Genomic DNA, 17,960 nt, shown 5'->3' with positions numbered 1-17,960 from the left:
GGCGTGCATTTCAATACTTGGAGTATGTATTATACTTTCTTATCTGAGATTAATCAGTGGACCTTTCGGTTTTTGGAAAACACATGCAAAGTATAGGTATATTGCACAGCATTTTCACATGTTTAATTGTGTTCATGATGTTATTACTTAATTAGAACAAAGAACTTAAATAGCAGAAGAATGAGCTGTTCCGCATACGTATTTGCAATAAAATTGATGGAACATCCGCCCTCCCGCGAATGGGGTAAAATTTGAATATTTTACTAAAGTGGAGAAACTACAGGAAACAAACGAACCAGAGCGGCGCCTTTATTATTACTATGTAGCGCCGCAGCGCGGACGGGGTAAAATTGCTCTCCGTGTACCCACAATGCCTTTCGAACGGATGTTCCACTATATTGGGAAGCTGCTCTATCTTCTGCTATTTATTATCTTTGGGCCTACAGTTCTAATTAAAGATAATAAATAGCAAAATAATAATAATACTAATATTAAAATATGAAAAGCGTGATTTAGAATTTATCTTCAGAATTCGAATGCGCATGTTGATGCGCGCTTGATACTTAAATGTCTATTTTAATCTGACTGAAAAGACCTGCCTTTCTTCTCTTTACTTTAGGCCTACACAATATATTACGGCCAACTGACCTATGCTATTTTAATATTTATGAATAATAATAATTAAATTAATAATACAATATTTGTATAGGGCTCGCTCATATTCAATTTTAAAGAACAACAATCTAGATAGGTCTACCCTATTTACGGATCATTGAAATCTGTAAAGCCGGCCAAGGCTAAAAGTAATGAAACTGGCTGTTCAATATTGGGCTGCCAACACTGACTTTGATAAAACAGGCAGGAAAAAACGATACGGTAACAAGACCAATGAATCGAGGAGACAAAGGATTGCCCTTTACTTTTTAAACAATAATTTTCTGACGGTCTATATGGCAGGATTGCCTATTGAAGAATACTTTGTATCGAGGGGACTCTGTCATAGACAAGGATTAAAAAACTGCTGAAAAATAGTAAATTAATACAGTATATAAAATATGAAATGGAATATAAAGTAGGGAAATAATAAAAAATCAATATCTATAAATATAGTTACATGAAATTCAGCTGCTAAAACGATTAAATTAAACTACAGGAGGCCGCTAACTGTATTACACTATACGACCATACACAGGCAGGAAAGTTTTGGACACGGAATTTTTTTTTTTATCTATGGTTCTGTCTTCTCTTCAGCCAGAACCATATATATATTTCTATCTATGGCTCTGTCTTCAGCGGTCGAATAGCGCCCTCAAACATCAACAGAGATAGAGAGAGCTGAGGGAGATTGGCGGGTACCGGCGAAAGTTTGCACTGCGATTGTCCATATCCAGGGGCCAAGATTAAGAATGATGTCTATGAATAATTTGTTTTACAGTTAGTTGATTACTATAACATTTAAAATGTTACTAATATTAACCTGCATGCTTATTATTGATTTAGGTTAGGCCTAGTAGTTGTGACAAGGACATGGTAGCTCTTAAACAATTTCTTAGGCCAGCCTACTACTACTACTAGCTAGGCTAGGCCAGGCAAGGCTACTACTAGCCTAACTAGACACTAGGCCTCCACTTCAGACCTGACTAATGATGGTTAGTCTAGGCATGAAGGTAAATATCTCGGCTATGGTCTAGGCTAAGGTTGTTGGTTGGTTGGTAAAGCAATTTTTACATCAACACGAATGGCATTGGTGACTTTTGCTCTAGGCCTATATCTCACTGGAGCCCTATTCTCTAATCATTTATTATGCATCCTCCGTGCATCCCCCAAGCCAAGGCTGGGCCAAGTTGAGGCCCATGTCTTCTCGTTACGCCATGACTGCCCGATGATTAATTAGGCCTACCCTAGGTCTATACTATTACTAGGCCTATCATCAATTTCTTTCAGTTCATAAGGGCTGCACATAACTGAAATGGCAAATTTGTCTATGTTTTATGCCTGCTAGGTATGCAAGCTTGGAGATTGCTCAATCGTGGTGGTCGATTACTACACCTTTCCCCTTCTCAACACATACAGAAATTATCATCAAGAAGCAACCAACTTGGCTTTTGTCAGGTATTAGCAGCTTTTACTCAAATACAAAGATCGTATACTGAACGAGCAAATTATATTCATGTGGAACAAGATGCAGACATACAGGGTTAGTAATCCACCTTCGTCAGAACAAGTTCTGGCATATCTGTGGTAGCCAGAACGTAAAGTATGTCCCGCATGGGGAATGTATCCACACCAATTTTTTTATCGATTTTCTGCACAAATTTGTGCTGGTTTTTTGAGGTATCATCTGCATAATTTAAAAAAACTTTACAGTATGGTGTGGTAGAGCATTGGATCTTTAAGGTAGTTTACCCCCGGGTTACCAGTGGAGCCCTGGTATTCAACCTTTTTAATATGGTGACCAAAAGCCAGACATTCACTGCGCCATACGACGGTCGTATGAACGTCGCACGACAAATCCACATATTACATTCCAGCTTTGCTACCTTGGTGGCCCAAACCTCTGTCGAACTATTTTTTTTTTTAGGAATGTTGTCCCATTAACAGTTTCAAATTAAATTTAATAGTCAAATTCATGACATATATAGTTCGGAGACAGTTACACTTGCACAAAAGAAGGGAAGACTAGGCCTATTCCTATTCACCAACAATATAGGCTAACACTATCATATTATAATTAATGAGATAACTCCATGCGAGTACTGTCCATGATTTTTTTCTCCACAAAACATCTGGTGACCCTGCAGAATATCTTAGTGATCGTATACTGTAATTTGAATACCAGGGTAGGAGTGCATGTGTTGCTAATAGTGTACTTGGCTGAAATCAGAAGAATTATCACATAATTTTATCATATTTACTGTGGTAATACAGTAATTGTATTTGATAATTAATATGAATTAAAAATGGACATTATTAACTTGTTAATGATGATTAATTTCATTACAGACATTTCGATTTTACGATTTGATCGTAAACCAGTGAATGGTCTCAACAAAGACTTTTTGATTGAGATGGATATGGCCCTCGAGAAATTAGAAAACAACCCCAGCTGTCGTGGCGTCATACTAACCTCAGTAATGCTTTTTTTTTCAATATTAATGTAAAAAAAAATTATTTAAACATGTTTATAATGATAATGTTGTCAAAAGACACTTATTAATTTTATTTCATGATGTAATTTCAATTGGTTCATTGATTTCGGATGAGTAGCAAGGGATCTCATGAAATATTTTTAAAATTGCATTCCGAGTCAATTCACTGAAAATTATCATTGTTATATAGCGTTACAGAAACCATATTAAAACAATGACATTTATTAATTTGTTAATTTAGTTAATCATTCATTATTATTATTTATTTATTTAATTTTTGGAGAAGAAATTTACAGAAGGAATAAAGTAATCATGGAGGTATTGTTATCAAGTTAATATATCCTGTAACCTTTTTTTTTCTCTATAAAAATTCAATAAATGCTGTCACATTTTCAGGCATTTCCAAAGATTTTTTCAGCAGGTCTTGATATTACAGAAATGTACCAAAAATCACATGATTATACCAATGCATTCTGGCGCAGTCTTCAGAACATGTGGTTGAGGCTCTACGGCTCACGCCTTGTTACTATGGCAGCCATTAATGTAAGTGCCTTACCATGTTTTTTATTGGTTGTACAATATTGGTTAGGCAGTGTCCTTTATCTGTACAGTTGAGAGTCCTTTGATGAGATGCATAGAGGAGGAGGCATTGATTAATTTTGTTATGCACTAATGTATGAATAAATTGATGAATGAGTGGATGGATGGGTGGATGAATGTGTGGTTGGGTGGATGGATGATAGATAGGTAGATGGATGATTAATGGGTGGATAGATGCATATGGATATGGTGGATGGATAGATGGATAAACATAATGGACGATGGAAAGATGGATGGAAAAATGGATATGATTGATAAATGGATTGATAAATGGATGATGGATACATGGATGGATAAACCGATGAATATGATTGGTAGACAGATGAATGGATATGATAGAGTGATGGATGGATAAAGAGACAGTGATGAATGGGTGGAGGAAGAAAGAGATAAATACAGAGGGACGGGTGGATAAATAGATGGATATATAATTGACTTACTGAAATTATTGGATGATTAAATCAATACATTTCATCATATTTGAATTTTTTTTTTCCAGGGACATAGTCCGGCTGGTGGCTGTCTAATAGCAATGTCATGTGACTTGAGGGTCATGGCTTCAGGGCCGTACACCATTGGTCTCAATGAAACTTTATTGGTATGTGTAAAGTCCGCATACTGCATACAGTACCTAATAATAATTGGCTCTCTCTCAGATATGCTTCACACCAAACAATTTTTCTTTGCTAAGCACAGCTCTTGAATACGCGCTGCGATGCTTAATAGAAATACATAATCTGTTTTGAATTAATATTACTGTGCCTAATTAGTAGTACCTATTATAAAATGCCTTGATGTTTTCTATGATAGAATTATTAATCATTTTCTTGCATAATTCATAGTACAGTACTAATGTTTACTGTATAAGTCAATCGTGACGTCATCATCATCATCTTGCAGGCCCTCAGAAAATTTGTTGGAGTATTAATCTAACCTTCATATAATAAATTTCCAATAGTGTATGATACACAACTCTACTAATTGCTTAATATTAAGTTTATGAAATTTTTACTTTTCAGGGAATTGTTGCACCTTTCTGGTTTATGGATACGATGAAAAACACTGTTGGACAGAGAGAAACAGAGATAGCTTTGCAGTTAGGTAAATATAGGCACTATAACTGCACATTCAGTATTTTACTCATACATTTAATATTTAAAAGGTGGAGGTAATAAGTTTGTTGGGAGCCATGGTGAAATCAGGGTAGAGGGGAAAATGGTATGAAAAGGGGAAGTTGAAAAGGGAGGTAAGATGAAAGGCAATCGTTCCAAAACAACAATTAAATAGTTAGGAAATTAGGAGTACCACACTTATGTAGACCAGTTGTTATTGTTGGTGTGTGTTGGACTTCAATCAAGTTATACGTTCCAACACAATTTTATGTTTAATACCTTAAAGTTTAGCATTACACAATATTTGATATGTTCTTGTAAATTATTGTACTCATTAGGAAAACTGTACAGCCCAGAGGAAGCACTGGAGAAGGGTCTTGTGGACATATTGGCTGCTGATACTGAAGTGGTGAATGTTGCCAAGTCACATATGGTAAATTGGTTGAAAATACCAGGTATGTTTGATTGAGTTTATTTTGTATAAAACACCTCAAAACTATAAAGATTAAAGTAAAAACATATCAAAACTCTTTTAGACTTTACATAACTAACACAAACATAAAACAGTCAAAAAGGCACGACCGTATAAGCAGTAACAACATATCAAAATTCTATTAGACTATATTGTATATATATATATACATATATATATATATATAATAAAAATAACATATAAAATCTTATCTCAAACCTGGTTGAAGACATATATTAAATTAGCCAGCAGCTAAAGATAACCTAACACATTTTAGAATATCTGCAACTACATCAAAAAACTGTATTATTTACACCTTACTCTGTGCCACATGCTTCCACAACTTACATTATTAATAAATTATTTAATACCTTCAGAGTATTTCATGTATTTTAATAAACTAGCAGCCACAATCATGAATAATATTTCATATCCATAAAAGGTAGATATAGCAGAATAACCATAACTTGCAGCATCATTACATTGAATTGCGTATGGGCGTGGTCTGAGACTACCTAGCAGCTGTGAAGAGGCGCTTACAGTATTTACATTTTCACATCATTCCACAATGACAGCAGCTAAAATGAACCATAGCATCGGAGAGCACCCTACTCTTCTGAAATGTGCAATGGGTTCTTTAAAGTGCATACGAGCCAGATGTGTACACTGGACCTCCCAACCGAAACCATGGGCGAGAAGCGGCTCCAACCAGCGTCGATGATAAGGCTGTAGTTAGCGGTGCCCCTACCTTATCACTTGGCCACTCGCCTTGTCGGCAAATTAACTCGCCTCAAAAATACTTATATATGAACCTAATAGATTAACGATGTATCATCTATCAGCATAAAATCAGACTTATAATAAACAACCACATTAAAATATTGTTGAAATTTACTTTTCATAGACCATGCACGAGAAATAAGCAAACAAATGATGAGAAAGAAAACTCTGGAGAAACTTAGGACCAGGCAAGATGATGATATTGCATACTTCACAAACTTCATTCAGAAGGACTCGATCCAAAAATCTCTAGGAAGGTACTTACAGAGTCTAAAGAAAAAGAAGTAAATGTTAATGGAATAAAGGCGACTTTTTGTTGGTCTCGGAGTTGATTTTTCCAATGTTTATTTAAAAATATTTCAAGAGGGTGGCTTTTATGGAGAGCTGAATCTTGAGGTACTTTTATATTCAAACATACGAGTGTATTAATAAGCATGCTAACAATTAAAACATGGTCAGAGAAACATATATTAACAACTAATAAAGTTAACAATGACAGATGTAGAGTTAATCCAATCTAAAGTAACAGTAAATACAAGAACTCATTATATCTATTTACATTGTTATAGTTATTAAATCTTGATCAACATTATAGTTCACCTTTTTATTTTTTATTTAGACAGTCTCTGATTGTATAAAGTACTTTATTTTTTTCTTGTTCATTTTTATTTGTTTAACCACATTTTATATTTACACACTATTTATTGAGACAAATATGGTCAGTGGTCATGCATTTTAATGGTGCCTTGCACAATGGCGCCTTGCGTCTGAAGATGCTTTTAAACCACTAAAAGAAGAAATTGATGAGCAGATGCGAAGGCGAAAGGAAGGTGCACGCCCATTTACTGTAATGGCGTGATGATGTCAAAATTGTGAAATGTGTCTTTAATTGACAATAAAATGTTGGCAATTTGAATGAATTATTGTCTCAGATTTTATTAGAACCTGTATGTAAAGTAAAATGATGCACTGAGTTTACAGGCTGGAGTGCTCATCTCTCTTTCTTGGCATTTGGGCTGGACTACAATGCTGTGGGCTGGGTGAGTGGTTCCCGTTTACACTCCTTGATAGAGCAAGGCAAGTGTAGATATACTTATACAAAGCTGTTGAAAGCATTTTGCAAGTGGTCCAGCCATTATAATAGCAGCATAACGCTAGGAATGACTTAACAGAGGACCAGAAGGAGGAAGGGTCGGGGTGCTCTGTTTTGTAGAAATTGGGAAATATACTCTCCTCTATACAATAAACATGTAAGCAGTACAGTACTCTTATTTTCTCTTAAATCATTCCAAAAAGTGTAAAAGCCTTTAAAATATTGAGGTTTTCAATGTTTAGTGAAAGTTTAATCTTTAGGCATGGCCTCTACGGTGGTGAAGCACCACTGGGCCCCAGTCCAAAGGGGGCCCCTTCCTACTAACACACAGACTTGACATTACGGACCTGCTAAGGACACCAAAAGCAAGCAAAGTAAATAATATTTTTCAGTTTCAACTTGCAAATGCCTTGTACTGTATTCCCAAAACACTTCTTCAATACAATATCAATTTCCGACTAAGAAATGCTCTGCAGCACTAAACTGAAATTTAAATGGTTAACAAAGTGATCAGGTAAATGGCTACTAAAGTTTACAGGAAAATTCGCATCAGTGTGATATCAACCAACAGCAAATTATAGAAAGATAACAGATGGTATTGTTGACGACAATATAATATACTGTGAAGGGACCCTCCTATTCTACTATGGTTTAATATATTTCAACGGTATTTCCATTGCCCGGTCAGGGCTGAGGTGAGCAAATTTTGAAAGATTGCACCTCTAGATGCTAGAAAATATCCGATGGCAAACCTGCAGAGCGGCTATCACTGCTCGGAAATTTGTGTTTCAGACCCTCCATCTTTGAAAATTCCTCACTGGGCCTCCTATTTTTGAAATACATGGATCCGCAACTGGGTATCTCTCGTAACTCGTATCAAATCGTATAGCATCATTCAATCCTGTAAACAACTAACAAATTTATTATACCGTAATTTTACTGATCAGTTCTCCTCACTCAGATACTACAGTACCAAATCAAATATCATAAAAACATAACTTAAGCTAGAGCAGTCACTCCATAGAGTGCATCTCCAGCTTGTGCCTGAAAAAAGTAACAACAATACGCAGGTCGTGTAAATAGGCGGAACTGCAGCATACTCTCAATGTAATAATGGGATTGTACGTCGTATATCTAGGAACGTTATTTCCTTGAGTGCTGCAGGATACCCCCAAGAAGATATGGAATCCCCCGTCAAATTCAGGTACATTACACGTTTTCTTGAGTGCTGCCTGAATACGTGGGGCGATTCCATTATTTTCTTTTATGAATATGCTCGAGGGTAAAAATCGATTTTCCGTGACCCTGACCTTGTCTTTTGGCCTTTTCTTCAGAATATTAAATGTTGTCTTTCTTTAATCATTATGTACTATTCCACTAAATTTTATGATTCATTAGTTTTTGCGTAAAACAAGACTTTTTTATTCCTTGTTTCGCGTACTTATTTTATTTAAAGATTATCGGAGGGCGATATAAAAATAGAATTTTGTTTTTTTATTTAGCAAATAGTTTTGCCAAAATCATGCAGATGGAGGAGGAAATAAAAATAAAATTTTATTGCTGAATGTAAAATAGGATGGTTAAATGCTTTAAATTAGTATAAATAAGAAGAAATATACATCTTATCTTTGGTGATTTCAACGCAGTTGAGGGCGCAATAAAAATAAATAAAAGAATTTTTTTTTTCTGAAATTTCCACTCTTTTTCATGTCGGTGGGTGTACTTAATTGGCCAAAAATCAAATTCTATTTTTATTTGAAATCATATTTGCAGTCGGCAGACAGAATATTACCCATTAATCATAATCAAGTCTCAACTTACTCTATTTTCGGGCTATGTTCAGGCTCAGAACTGCAGGTTCACGACATACTGTAGGCCTCATTATTTAGAGTACTGACAACTGTAGGCTATTCCCTAAATAGCAATAAACATAACACATTGTAGCCTTCTGTATATCAGTCAATAATTAATACAGTACGTCTGGGAATTACAGTTATTACATTGAAAATGTAAATGGTTCAGTCCAGTAAAATTATTCAGATACAGTATTGGTTTACAATCATTTTAGGCCACCGCGATCTACTACGACGTAGGCCCTGCCTTAGCCTAGGCCTAAGCTAGGGTAATTTAGTAAAGGCAAGGCCTCCTAGGATGCATAATCACTTAAATAGGCCTAGTATTAGTTAACAATGACAAATAATATATAACATTTTATGCAATAAACTGATCCGCTATAGCAAAACTATGACACAACAAATAATTCACATTTAATACACCTGTTAACATACCGCCCGACCGTACGTTATTCCTGATTTACTGTACTAAAACATGTGCGCCGCGCCCTGTCAGGCCAACTGTACCGAACCAAAAGCCAAAGGATAGATTTGCTTTGACCGAACTATAGCATGCAACAGGTGGGTGCCGCAACGTGCGCTCACAACTTATTCTGTCATATAGATGGCGCTATTCAAAATAAGAATTTCCACTGACAGAATATCGATTGATTATTATAGCATAATGTGTCTCAACGAGGTTTTCAAATTCACACATTAAGACGGTGAAGGCGTCAGTTAGAGGAGGGTCGGGGTGGCAGGGAATGTCCTCCGTCGGGGAGGATAAATAATTCGTCGCAATAGCAATAACACTGATTTTAAATAGATAAAGTGCTTTGCCCACAATGACACACGCAACATGCGCCGCTCACTGAATTCGAACCTTCGACCTCAAGATTAATTGAACTTTTTTTGATAAGATTGGTTATGGTTTAATATCTTATCTTTTTTGACTGGACTGGCTTCGATTGTCACGCCCCCGGTCTGGATACAGATCGAGCGATTTGGACGCTTTTGTAAACGAGGATAATGTACTCGAGTAGCTTGGTTCAAAGTTAGTAAATTCTATTTAAAATACTTTAGTTTGCATGAAATAGTTATTATAGTGTTAGAGTCATCCTAATTAGTTGCTCCTATGCAGTTTCTACAAGAGGGACAATGTAGGCCCGGGCTATGTGATCTAGGCTAGATATAGGTTAATGTTAATTGAATATGTAGAGAAATGGTAGACCAAACATGGAAGGCTTGCCTACATTACCAACAGTTATTTAGAATATGTGAATAAGTTTCCATACCATTGCAGGTACGTAATACTGTTTCGGGGCAAACATTATATTATACGTAACAGAAGAGAAATCTAACAGCTATATATATAATATAAATCAAGATTTATTACAAAATGTTTTTATTTATAGGACAACATTTGTTGAGAGCTATGCTACGCGATGTACCATCATGTCCTTTATTCGAACACTATATTTAACTTTCCTTACATTGCTTTTATCACATGTATCATCAATTTACATTAGCATATTACTTATTATGTAATTGATTGTCTTTATCTTGCTAGGTGTTCGGGCTTTGCGATTCTTGAGCAGTTGTGGTTGTATATCATCAAGAAACAACCGTTTTAACCTTTACCAAGCATCAGTAGCTTTCTTGCAACATAAAAAACCCTATACTGATCGGGCAAGTAATATTCACGTGGAGCAGGATGTAGATATAAAGGGTTAGTAATCCACCTGGTCATTTATCATTCACTGTCTAGCTGTGGTCATTCATCATCATTATTAGTGATCTACCCTTGGCAGGTTCAAGCAGCCATCCCTGCCATCTTTTACAGACTTGCACTTCTTTCCTAACTCTTGATACTAGCATGGAGGTATAAAAATGTATTTTAAATCTATTTTCAGCAATGCACATCTCTTTCAACCTTTCTGATTGGCTTATCCATATATCTTTATTCGAACCCTTTAATATAGACGAAAGAATAAATCTGATCGGCAATCCATTAATCAACCACATACCCTATATAGGGTCAATCACTTAATCAATCAACAGGGGTGGCGCCAGGATTTGCCCGACGAGGAGGCCGAGGTCCCGACGGGCTGAGGGGGGTGGATTCTCTGAGGATAGGTCAGATTTCCCCGACGAAAGCAAAATGGGCGTGGTCGGGCTTCGATTAAAAGGCTTCGAAAGCGGTCCAAGGGCGAAGGGTTTCAAAGGCTTATTTAATCGATTTTAGAGTCTATTAATATGTAGAAAATACATTTTTTTTCTCCCCGACGAATTGTGCTTTTTCTCTCCGACGGGGGACCCTGCCCCCCAACCCATGCTGGCGCCACCCCTGTCAATCGATTAGTCGTTCGATCCAATCTGAAGCTAATTATATATCTATGATTTCTTTCACTGTTTTAAGTATATATGTAGGCCTATTTCCGTTTGTCATTTTATTTCAATACCGGTAATTCACATCCAACAGCGGGAGGCCAGAATACACAGAATAGCCTGCTCTGGCTCCGCCCACTTACACAGTAATGTCGTAGGACCAATCAGACTTTCCGTTCCGGGCAAATCATTGAGCCACACAGATAAAGATTTTAAAGTACATGACAGCTCAAGCATTAAAGGAAAAAAAAAGACGCAAAGTTATGTATGGGGGAAGCCACTGATTAAGGGGATAACTTGCAATAAGGCGATATGAGGTGATGTTAGACTACTTGACCCTAAATATTTTGCTCAGCATAGTTTAGGTGCTGGGGGAGGGCGCCTGGGCAGATGCAAACTTTTATTAGTGGGCCTTCCGGGTACCCCTGTAGAACACGCCACTGGCCTAGTGTTGGATAGAAACAATATTTTATTAACTATAGATTATTATTTTTATTTTATTTTTTTTGCAGGACTTTCAATTCTACGATTTGATCGTAAACCAGTGAATGGTCTAGGCAAGGACTTTCTAGTTGAGCTGGATATGGCCCTCGAGAAGCTGGAAAACAACCCCAGCTGTCGTGGCGTGATACTAACCTCTGTAATAATTTGATTTTTTTTTTTCATAATGTAAACAAAAATGATTTTTTTTCTTTCATTTATGAGAGTTTCAATAAATAGAGGGGGATGTTTTAACCTGTAGTTTCTTGTGAGGTATTAAGGAATTTACCCTACGGAAAATGTACTGCGTTGACTCAATCCCGTGATTCTATTCACGGAAACAAAAAATAAGATTTCGTGAAGTGTGCATATTGTATCAATAGATCGAAAATGTTTATATTTAGTATGTCTACTATGTATTGCCCAGTGAGAGTCACTGGGTAATGGAAATTTTAAACCATATAAATTAACAAAAAGTGAAAAAAGGGTACTAGTATTAATTTACCATACAATTAACACAATTCAAAACTGTTAAACTTTCAGGCGATTCCTAAGATTTTCTCAGCGGGTATTGATGTTACAGAGATGTACAACAGATCAAACGACTACATCAACGCTGTCTATGGCAATCTTCAAAACATGTGGTTGAGGCTATATGGCTCACGTCTTGTTACCATGGCAGCCATTAATGTAAGCGTGTAACAACGTTTGTCTTTGCTCTACCGACGTATTTATTCGAATGAATGGATAGATTATTAACTTAATGAAATGAATCAATAAAAAGTACAATATGAACAAAAAATGAATGAATTTTTTTTTTTTTTTTTTTTCAGGGACATAGTCCGGGTGCTGGCTGCCTTATGGCAATGTCATGTGATTTCAGAGTAATGGCTTCCGGGAGGTACAGATTGCGGAACGGGGCATAGGCCTATAATTAATATGCAGCACCCACAAGTATTGGTCTTCCGACCGCAACCACAGATAAAGACAAGCCTGTGATATCTTGCTATGGCTATTCCTAATGTGCCTCATAAAGAGCTGGTTTTATGACACAGCAAAAACTTAAATTAAATTGCATTATACAGTGTACGGGCTGTCTCTTATACACATCTAGATGAGTATAAGAGACAGCGATTACGTAGGCCTATAAACATTTACCTGGCATATTCACAACAAAACTGGCTATGACCACCAACCAACAACAAACTATTTATCATCTAAGGTGTACGTTTCTTCACACACTACAACGCAAATTCAGTTTTATTATTACACCTCTTTCTTGAATGAAGAACAAGAAGTAGAAAATATCAAACAATCACAAGGGTGGGGCCAGTGGGGAAGAACCCCCCCCCCCCAACCCGTCGGGAAGAAAAACAACAGTTCGTCGGGAAGAATTTTTTTATGTATTTTTTACATATCTATCCATCTATAAAATCGATTAAATAAGCCTTTGAAATTCATAAATTGTCGTATTTAGGAACATTTTTGACCGACGCCGACTTTGCTCTCGTTGAGGACATCGGCCCCCGTCAAGGCCCTCACCCCCACCCCTGTTGAGCACATCCTGGCGCCACCCCTGAATAATCATTCAGATTGTAAATACCGAACTAAAAAGCCGGGCACTTGCTGCGTTGGATCGTACGGTGCACACTTCTATATTTTTGCAATGAAAACATCCTGTGAATAATAACCTGATATCAATTTATATATTTTGCAGACCATGCAAGACAAATAAGCAAACAAATGATGAGAGAGACAACTCTGGATAAACTTAAAGCCAGAAAAGATGAAGACATCGAATACTACACCAACTTTATTCAGCAGGATTCGGTCCAAAAAGTGCTCGGAATGTATATAGAGAGTCAAAAGAAAAAGAAGTAAAAAATGGCTTTTACAATGAATGTAATTACTATGGCAGTGACTTACTATACTATGGAAGTAAATAACAGCTAAATCCACCTAAAATAATACTGGTACTGTTATTGTTAAACAAATCATTTGTCAAAAATAAAGAAAGAAGAAACATTCCTTAATTGTGTGGCATTGTTTTGTTGAATAGTTTTTGGAAGTGAAATTTAGTATTTTGGCTCATTTTTAAGCGTTTTGGAGTGGTAGAAACGGCACCACAACGCTAATTAACATAGTCTTATTAGATTAACTAATATATAATAGTATTATTATTATTATTATAATTATTATTATTATTATTATTATTATTATTATTATTATTATTATTATTATATATATAGGCCTAAGCTTAACACCTGTCTCTTATACACATCTAGATGTGTATAAGAGATACAAGTTGGGAAGCCTAGCTAAGATGTGTATAAGAGACAGGGGTAGGCGGGGTTGCGAAGATAAATGGGGTGGATCGATTATTACGTTGCGTTGCGTGATATATTAAGCGATTAGTAATTTGAACTCGACTTTATAAAAGAAAAACAGCCTTAACATGTCTTCAATAGCTTCCACTTCTTAGTACAGCAATACAGCACTACTAAAATTAACATTACACAAAATTCATGTTTACTTTTTATTTATATTGCATTTTAGAACATTTTATATATAACACGCACATAGATGATTCACATTTTAATCTTCAACATTACATAGCAATATGATTATATTATTTGTACTCGGGAATTGTTTGGTATACTGTTGTACGTTGCTTTTGAAAGACAGGCAACGTAACGCACGTGTATCTCCAAATCTATGCAGATGGGTGTCGTGCTATAACAAACGTGCGCAACGTATTGCCATATAGATGGCGCTATTCAAAAAAACCAAAATTTCCACTTTCAAGACGATTGATTATTTGATAAAATTATGTCTTTACCAAGGACACATCAAAGAGGTTTTCAAATTCACGCAACATCAAGAGAGTGAAGGCACCAGTTGGGGGAGGGGCGGGTTGGCAGGGGAATGTCCTCCGTCTTTGAGGATAAGCAATTCGTCGCAATAGCAATAACAATAATTTTAAATAGATAAAACGCCTTGCTGATAATCATTACGCAGCATGTGGCGCTCCCGATTTTTGTTTTTTGTTTGTTTGTTTGGTTTTTTTGGATAAAGTTGAGCCCATTGCAAGTTCTAAGCCAATCGCGGCGCCGTCTTATGCGCGCAACATACACATTTTTTGAATTTTAAAATCATGTTCGTCTTTAATCTTTTGTGGGGATCGTCCGTAACACGAATTTACTCTAAAAATGCTCGACACATACAAAAATCGTCTGAAGTCCGATCTCAAACTCGGGGTTCGTCTTATACGCGGATCGTCTTAATACCCGAGAATATATGGTTCGTAGGCTATCTTATGTTCAAGTATCGGAACATACTGTAAACAGTGATCCTGTTCTGTGCCACCTTGAGGATGGTATTATCGCCGCTCCAAAGCCGCATTCATGAACTTAGTGTCGAGAAGTAAACGAGCGTGGTTATTAAATTTGATGATAATTTTTGGTGTGACATAATCTTTGTACAACTTACAATTATTTTGTCCACCTGCGTGATATCTCTCGCAGGTGGTCAAATGTAAATGTATACATTCCAGAATATCGAAGCAAATTAACAAGGTATAACTAGGTATTTTCATACATGACATCTTTCTTTACATTAAATAAAGTAAGGAAGCAATGAACTCAAGGTCGGACTAAAAGCAAACCTGACCACAATCATAATCATATTAATTGGCCAAGCCTGAGGTCGATGGGTCGCGGCTGAGTGTTAAATATTTGAATTTTGGTCGCAGGCTAAAAAGATTGCGGAACGGGGCATAGGCCTATAATTAATATGCAGCACCCACAAGTATTGGTCTTCCGACCGCAACCACAGATAAAGACAAGCCTGTGATATCTTGCTATGGCTATTCCTAATGTGCCTCATAAAGAGCTGGTTTTATGACACAGCAAAAACTTAAATTAAATTGCATTATACAGTGTACGGGTGACACTTATGGGCCACCGTACTGTTGTTATTTAATCAATGACGAATAGTATAAATCGAAATACAACGAAAAAATCTCTTAATTTTTAAACGATTTCAGCCTCATTGTTCTTATAAAAAAAGTGTATGCAGAAACCCTAACGTTACGGTATTATGTATACAGTGCTTCGAGTCCTTGTCAATCAGCCACCTACTCGCACATGCGCCTAGACGTTGTGACCTACGGCCATGCCTATGACGTACTGTTTACGCGCTCTGATTGGCTTAGAACTTGCAATGGGCTCAACTTACCTTCAGAAAAAAAAAGAAAAAAAAAAAAAAACCCCTCGAAAAAAAAAAAAAAAAAAAAAAAAAAAAAAAAAATTTGCGCGCCGCTCACAATTCCAACCTTCGACCACCTCTGATCATTGAAGATTGTTTATGGTTTTGTATCTTGTCTGATCTTTTATTTTTTACTGGTCTGGCACCGATTGTCACGCCCCTGTCTGGATACAAACCAAACAAATTGGATAAAATCGGGGGATTTTATAAACGAGAATGATGTACTCAAGTAGCTTGGTTCAAAGTAAGTAAATTCTTATTTAAAATATTTTAGTTTGTAAGATATTATAATGTTAGGGTCATCCAAACAATTGTTCCTATACAGTTTTTACAAGTTGGGAAGCCTAGCTATGAGATCTAGGCTAGATATAGATCCATAATGTTACTGAATGTGTAGAAAACGTGGAAATTATTAACAATAATTGTTCATAACATGTCAAGAATCAGTTTCCATACTATCGCAGGTAACGTAAATCCTGCATATATATACGTTATACACGTAACAGAAGAGGAACTTAAGAAAAAAAACAAAGGAATATATATCTGTCTCTTATACACATCTAGATGTTGTCTTGCTAGGTGTTCGGGCTTTTCGATTCTTGAGCAGTTGTGGTTGTATATCATCAAGAAACAAACGTTTTAGCCCTTACCAGGCATCAGTAGCCTTTTCGCAACATAAAAAATCTTATACTGATGGGGCAAACAATATTCACGTGGAGCAGGATGTAGATATAAAGGGTTAGTATTCAACCTGGTCATTTATCATTCACTGTCTAGCTGGTCATTCATCATCATTAGTGATCTTCCCTTTGGCAGGTTCAAGCAGCCATTCCTGTACTTTTTTTTTCTTAACCCTTGATCTAGCTTCCATGTTTGAGGCTATTCAGGAATGCACATCTCTTTCAACCTTTCTGATTGGCTTATCCAGATATCTTTATTCGAAAGCCTTTAGCTGGTCATTACACTATGGGCGGCCATTGGATTCAGAGTTTGTTGAGTTTTCTATTTTGACCCTAATGGCCGCACATATTACACAGGCTAAAGTCTAAACAATCTGACCAGTTTAATCAATATTCAATTATAACCAACCAACTAGCCAGTCACTTAGGGGTCATCCATTGTTTTAATCATTTTTACAAGCGTACAATGCTGGGGAGGGGGTGCTTGAAGGCGTGTGTACGCTTTTAAAGAAGTACAAAAATGACGATTTGGAAATGTTAGCCTACGTTTTTGTGCCTAGCCATTCCCCTAGACAGCCAATGTTTACTCTTGTATATAACCACATCCCAGCATAATAATTAAATTGTCTTTTTTACTGTATTTCTTTATTATTATTATGGATTTTGTATTGTCTCTATTTTTGATATTTATATGTTAATCTTGATGCAAGCTTTTACTGTTCGTGGGTCCCCCGAGCACCCCTAGAACACACCACTGATGCAGCATTGGATAGAAACAATATTGTAGTAACTATGGATTATTTTCGTTGCAGGACTTTCAATTCTACGATTTGATCGTAAACCAGTGAACAGTCTAGGCAAGGACTTTCTAGTTGAGCTGGATATGGCCCTCGAGAAGTTGGAAAACAATCCCAGTTGTCGTGGCGTGATACTAACCTCTGTAATCACTTGCATTTTTTTTTTATAATGTAAACATATATGATTCAAACAAATTTTCCTTCACTTGTTGTCAGTACCGAATGAGATTTTCAATAGATAGCAGTGGCGGATCCAGGAATTCGAAATAGAATTTGGGGGGGGGGGGGGAAAGGGGGGGGGGAGGGGCTTT

At 36.5% G+C, this 17,960-nt stretch overlaps 2 protein-coding genes across 3 annotated transcripts in view; both read left to right on the top strand.

Moving 5' to 3' along the window:
- The first annotated feature begins 439 nt into the window (after window positions 1–439).
- Window positions 440–13,939, top strand: LOC117109696 (enoyl-CoA delta isomerase 1, mitochondrial-like). 2 transcript variants are annotated; one of them, XM_033252075.1, is made up of 8 exons: window positions 440–1,434; window positions 2,003–2,197; window positions 3,004–3,131; window positions 3,546–3,692; window positions 4,249–4,347; window positions 4,769–4,850; window positions 5,200–5,316; window positions 13,624–13,939. In XM_033252075.1, exons 1-8 carry the CDS (start codon window positions 1,407–1,409, stop codon window positions 13,785–13,787), a joined length of 960 nt encoding a protein of 319 aa, XP_033107966.1. In that variant the 5' UTR covers window positions 440–1,406; the 3' UTR covers window positions 13,788–13,939. The 2 variants fall into 2 exon arrangements, with proteins under 2 accessions (XP_033107966.1, XP_033107965.1); XM_033252074.1 differs by lacking the exon at window positions 13,624–13,939 and adding an exon at window positions 6,238–7,033 and having other exon boundaries at window positions 447–1,434.
- The window catches only part of LOC117109697 (enoyl-CoA delta isomerase 1, mitochondrial-like), a 15,545-nt gene continuing 7,293 nt past the window's right edge, over window positions 9,709–17,960 (top strand). The window contains exons 1-4 of the mRNA XM_033252076.1: window positions 9,709–10,092; window positions 16,310–16,416; window positions 16,752–16,910; window positions 17,665–17,792. Of these exons, the coding sequence (XP_033107967.1) occupies window positions 16,389–16,416; window positions 16,752–16,910; window positions 17,665–17,792 (315 nt within the window). The 5' untranslated portion in view covers window positions 9,709–10,092; window positions 16,310–16,388. The remainder of the gene's footprint in view (window positions 10,093–16,309; window positions 16,417–16,751; window positions 16,911–17,664; window positions 17,793–17,960) is intronic.

Source organism: Anneissia japonica, unplaced genomic scaffold (genome assembly GCF_011630105.1).
Source record: "Anneissia japonica isolate Jap-2015-1 unplaced genomic scaffold, ASM1163010v1 scaffold3782_len1007564_cov172, whole genome shotgun sequence".
Classification (NCBI taxonomy): Eukaryota; Metazoa; Echinodermata; class Crinoidea; order Comatulida; family Comatulidae; genus Anneissia; species Anneissia japonica.
This window is presented reverse-complemented; position numbering and strand designations above follow the sequence as displayed.